The 6,000-nt window shown below is 43.2% G+C and overlaps 1 protein-coding gene across 3 annotated transcripts in view; it reads right to left on the bottom strand.

Annotated features, from left to right (window-relative positions):
* Positions 1-1,250: 1,250 nt before the first annotated feature.
* msrab (methionine sulfoxide reductase Ab) overlaps positions 1,251-6,000 on the bottom strand; it is a 46,843-nt gene continuing 42,093 nt past the window's right edge. For all 3 annotated transcript variants that reach the window (XM_050061227.1, XM_050061226.1, XM_050061224.1), the window contains exon 6: positions 1,251-3,031. In XM_050061227.1, the coding sequence (XP_049917184.1) occupies positions 2,858-3,031 (174 nt within the window). In that variant the 3' untranslated portion in view covers positions 1,251-2,857. The remainder of the gene's footprint in view (positions 3,032-6,000) is intronic.

The following is a 6,000-nucleotide window of genomic DNA, read 5'->3' as shown; positions in this document are numbered from 1 at the left end:
AGGGCACACACAGCCTGGTTCCTGTCCTGCCCTGCTTCACTGTGTTTGTGTATGGATGCGTATATGAGAGTACCATGCATTTCCATGCCCCATTTTAATGTGTTACAAAGGAATATACAGAAAACCTACACTTAGCCATGGAGCTACTTCGAAATGTCATTTTAATGTGTCTGCATTAAATGCCGTAATTTCCCACAGCAAATCTCTTCCTACATGTAATGGACTCAAAACCTTGTGATAACGCCTTCTCTGCAACGTGGTGAAAAATAAACAGACTCATGCCGTGCTTCACTGAGGCACCTCTTGTTGAAGTCAAGAAGACATCACCGCAGCTGGTGGAAAAACTTGATTTCATCGGGCGATTAGAGCGTTCACGCCATCCTCTCTTCAAAGCCGAGGAAATGAAGATCACTTTATTAAAAGGTTATCTCCTCTCGCACACTCAACAGAACACAACAGCATGCAAAAACATAGGCGGGCGCTGGAAAACAGCTAGCTGGCCCAACCACATACCACTCAGCGCGGTTCGATCAAGCAAGCCACAGCTTCACATGCCCTGACACACACACACATACACATACACAGTTGCTGCATGCAGACACATGCAAAAAATATCTGTCCCAATACTAAAATAGGCCCTGAGAGGTTGCACCTGCACCTGTGCCCTGGTCCACACCTACACACAGGTGTCAGGATGTGACACATGCACACACAGACAGAGAAAGAGAGATAGCAGAGAGGGAGGGGGAAAAACGAGAGCGGGGTGAATCACACTGCTGCGGTCGACCAAAAAGCTTTTTCTAGATATCATCTCTGTATTTTGGAGAGCAACAATGAGTGTGATTTTCAGTTTTAAAATAGACTTTCAGGTGTTTAATAATAAAATAAAATAAAAACACAGCACACGATTAAGTAACTTCTCAGCTCTCTCTGATACGTACAGTAATGATATAACACATAATAGGACTTTTAAACATAATTACGGGTTTGCGGGGTGTGTATCATATTGCATACATGAGTGCCTCAATGTGTCATTCTGCGTTCCAGAATGAGTGGCCTCTGAATGTGTATTTGTGTGTCACACTGAGTCATACCCATGTGTCCCTTGCTGGTAGGGTCCCTTCTCAAACGGGGCAGAAAGTGGGACAAATAATCTCAAAGGTGGCTTATCTTTAAAATATATATAGCTGCGTGGGCATGCATGAGCACACTGACACGCACAAGCACATGCACGGCACAAAAACAAAAGACTGGATGAGGTATGTTTTATTATTTTCAGAGGGATACATGAAGAAAATAAAAGGCTGTGTTCTGATTGAAGGTAAATCATTCACATCAGTTATTCAGAGTAAATTAAAAATTATACGATTGCATTAAATTCAAGCAGGCATTAGTGTGTTTGTTTGACTAAGCTACTCAGCATATTAAAATCTGCATTTAAGCATTTAATACATCTTAAGTATTGTTACTCTGACAGTAAAGTGTGAGCTCTATCACAGTGTTCTGGTTATACGGTGAAAGAAAATCAACTAACAATGGAATACAAACATTTCACATGGTGTCTTAGCTCCAATCTGTCACATTAAATGGGATGCATTTACTCTCCACTATGTTCTTTGAGAAACATTGCCACCCTGTGGAGAAAGCTTGTTACTGCAGTCCATCAGACCACTACTACTACAGCTACACTGCATCTTCAAGATTACTGCTCTTTTCATTTAGCTTCTGATTGTCTTTTATATACTGTTCAAATACATTTTATGTCTAATGTAAAGCACTTTGAATTGTCTTTGTGTCTCACAGGTGTTGTACAGAAAACTATCTAAGAGACGACTGTCTTAGTTTTTACAAATTTCATAGTTTTATGTGCACCACACACCCAGACACCGATGTAGACCAAGTCCAGCCCCTCATGGCAACAGCACCGGCCCAAGGAATGAGACAAAGAGCTCAAGGAATTGACCTGGCCTCTAGATTCCCCAGATCCTAAGCTATTCAAGCATCCGTGGGGCATGCCAGTACCCTAATTCACAACCCACAGGACTCAAAGGATTTGCCACCAACGCCCCACTGCCAGACACCACAGGATAGCCCCAGAGGTCCTGTTCCTATGCTTCGACAGGTGAGACGCCTACCTGTGGATTGGACTTGGCTCTGACCTCTGGGATACCGTCCCACGGATACTCAACCAGATTGGGGTCTAGGGAATTTCAAGGCCAGGTTGACACCTTGAGCTCTTTGTCACGTTCGTTCGGCCATTCCTGAGCAGTTTTTTGTGGTATTGGGTTCAAAGCTATCGGGGAGTGCTGTTGCCATGACGAGGTGTACTTGGTCTGCACCAGTGTTTGGGAAGGTGGTTCGTGTCAAGTAGCATCCACATGAATGCCAAAACCCAAGGCTTCCCAGCAGAACATCGCATTGTAACGAGATGATCAATGTTATTCATGTCACCTGTCAGTGGTTTATGCTGTGGCTGATCTATGAATATATAAATACTTTTCTCTATATATGTCAAATGTCTATGTATGTCCTTGTTTTAAGCTGTGTATCTAGTCAAGTTCTCTTTATGTGTACACATACTTGGCCCACAAAGTTGATTCTGACGCTAAATTCATTCTCCAAGGCTGATCAGACATAAAAATCACATGTAGAGGTTTTGATTGAAAAATTCCCTGAGGCTTAGAAATGTATATTTGCAATGTGACTGATATGTTTTTATATTATACTAAATCATACAATGGAAGTGAATCTTTTTAGCAAGTGCATCAAATACTTTTAAAAATGATTATGATTAAGATTAAAAACAACATATAAGCCTTAAAGAATCCTCATCTGTTTCTTTCTCACCACACATCCTTCACAGTTCTTCCTTCCCGGCTCCGATGGGGCAAGACACTCCGGTGCCTTTGAGGCCACAGTAGCCATTGGGTACCTTCTTGAGGTACTGCTGGTGATAGTCCTCAGCGTAGTAAAAGGTCTGGTCCTCCATGATCTCTGTGGTGATGCTACCAAGGCCTTTTTTATCCAACTCCTATAGAGACAAAACACAAACATAATCCACAAATGTTACTGCTAGGGCTTTCAAAGTTAACGCGTGTAATTCTAACCCTCGGCCCATTCGTTTGGGAAATCAGGAAACTGCTGAGACACTATAGACGGTGAGCAGAAACAAACCCTCCGTGAGCAGAGATAGATAAAGAAAGTTCAGCTTCAAAGCCCTGCCACATGATTCTTTCGGCAAGACCAAAGTTATTTGCATTTACTGACGATGTAAATTGAGTTACCGCCGAGTGCATCAAGCTGTTTACAAAATGGGGAATGTTTAGTCAACCTTTACAAGTGTAGTTGGACGCTACATTTGTCCACTCCCATGTTGATAAGCATATTAAAAACTTGAAAAGTATCCCTTTCAGGTACATTTAGAACAGATTAAAAATATGCTATTAATTTGCAATTGATCAAAAATAAACTATGAACATTCATTCATTTTCACACACTTCTCAAGGGGCGGGTTGTGGGGGCAGCAGGCCGAGCCGAGCAAGGCACCCCAGATGTCCCTCTCCCCGGCAACACTTTCCAGCTCCTCCTGGTGGACCCCAAGGCATTCCCAGGCCAGATGAGATATGTAATCCCTCCAGTGTGTTCTGGGTCTGTCCTTGGACCTCCTACCAGCGGGAGGCACCCAGGAGGCATCCTGATCAGATGCCAGAACCACCTGAACTGACCCCTTTTGACGCGAAGGAGCAGCAGCTCTACTTGGAGCTCCCTCCGGATGTCTGAGCTCCTCGGACTATCTCGAAAGCTGAGCCCAGCCACCCCACGGAGGAAACTCATTTCGGCCGCTTGTATCTCCGATCTCATTCTTTCGGTCACTACCCAGAGCTCATGACCATAGGTGAGGGCTAGGACGTAGATGGACCAGTAAATCGAAAGCTTCGCCTTCTTCACCATGACAGACCAGCGCAGCGCCTGCATCACTGTAGAAGCCGCACCAAACCGCCCATCCATCTCACGCTCCATTCTACCCTCACTCGTGGACAATCATGTGTAAATGTATTTTCTATGCACGTCATACACAGTGAGATGACTTTGATTATGAGGTTAGGTTTATGAGGTGTTCACTCAAATTTGGAGATAGAACTACTCCATTCCTTGACAAACAGCAGAGATCACATTAAACAGCCCTATCTGTGAGGAAAACACTCCTAACGTGCCGCATCTTCATGTGTTCATGCGCCGTAGCCCGTCTCCATCGCCTCAGTCGTGACATACATTCAGCACTACTTTCTCGGTTTCCTCTAACTTCCTCAAAATGAACACACCTCTTTAAATGGTTGTTTTATTCTGTGGTGTATTGGATGTGAACTTTCAATACCTCTCGCTAATACAGTAAAGGGTTTTTGCTCCTCAGCTAGAAAGCAGGGTGATTGAGTGACAGAAGAAAGGAACATCTCTTTTCTTTCAGTAGTGCAGCTTGCCTCTGTGGCTCTCTCTGTGGGACAAAGCATCAAAGAGTATCCGCTCTCTTTGAGAACTCCTTAAGACACTTTCATACTTACACTTTTCTAAACACCTTGAGAAAAGGCTTCAAACACACTCCAAAATAAAAAAAAGTTGTTCACATAGACACACATGCACACACACACACTAAACACCTCTGACAGATATATCAAATACCTGCTGAGCTGAGTGGTTTTCTCTATCTAATAATACAAGCACTCGGTCCTCTCTAGATCAGTGCTCCTGAGAGCTGACAAAACAACAAGTTCGAGGTGCGCTGGGAGTGTCTGTGGGCAACAAGTAGCTTGCATGTAGCGCGCTACACCTCAGAACTGTGTGCAGCACCGAGGAGCTTTGCTTTATGGGGGCGTCAATTGGCAGGGCTCAGCAAGCACCATGAAACAGAAGCTGAATGTATCCAAATCTGGCTCAACGTGTTCCTATTAGCTTCTGCATACGTCTCGTTTCGGCATGATATTGTCATGGATACTGTTGGGGAATTTAAGGAAGGGAGACTTCATTCTTCTTAAGGTGATAAAACTCCACTTGAATTCATAGAGGTTAGGAAGGATTGTAAGTTTTCAAGGCAGGAAAAAAGCACCAAAATGTCACGTTGCAGCATCATCCACATTTGCATTGCTGAACTGCCATGCTCTTCTTGTTCACAACGGTCATATTCTTGCTGAAATTTAATGAAAAACACTAAAAAATTGCCATTTTAAAGCTGCATTAATCAATATCTTTATATATTCAATGGCTTAACTTGTGTATAATGTAGAAGAAGTTGCCCGTAGGGATTAACCCACAGAAATAATTACCCAACTTTACAATCCTTTGGGTCATTGTTTTGTTTTTATGGACCACAGTGTCACTGCTTTGGTTCACTCTCTCTGCTCTCATTAACCTCGTTCCCAGCAGCAGCGTGCAGCTATTTTCAGTGGAAAAGCTCTGATAAACCCACTGTATGCTACCTGCCCAGCACCAGATGGCACACCGACAAAGCTGGTGAACACAGTGGAACATTTAGCTACTAAAAAGTCAGATCTTACCCACAGGAGTAGAAACCTAAACAGATATACAGTAAAAGTAGTGTCAATATTGGCCTTATATGCACCAGTTGGATAGACACATGACTCCTTATTAGTCAAAATGTTCTGTGTCTGCTGGGTTAGCTGTTTGCTAATATGATAACATGTCAACACTGGAGAACAAATTAACAAATGTCTTTGTAAGGGGCCCTGTCACACCAAGCCAAAGGCTGGCTGTCGGTCACTGCTGATGATGAGCATCTGATGCCCTAGGTTAGGGGTAGCAACCTTCGCTCTGGAGCCACATGCAGCTCTTTAGCCCCTCTCCTGCATCTCCCTGTGGCTTTGACAAAAAATCGTATGGAAAAAAACTACTGGCAATTTTTTTTTAACATGTTCATTTATCATTGTTTTAGCCCAAACAAATTCTGCACTTACAGTATGCACCAAATTTAAATAATTAAATATTTCA

Source organism: Epinephelus moara, chromosome 14 (assembly GCF_006386435.1).
Source record: "Epinephelus moara isolate mb chromosome 14, YSFRI_EMoa_1.0, whole genome shotgun sequence".
Classification (NCBI taxonomy): domain Eukaryota; kingdom Metazoa; phylum Chordata; class Actinopteri; order Perciformes; family Serranidae; genus Epinephelus; species Epinephelus moara.
Note: the sequence above shows the minus strand (reverse complement) of the source record. Positions and strands in the feature narration are given on the sequence as shown.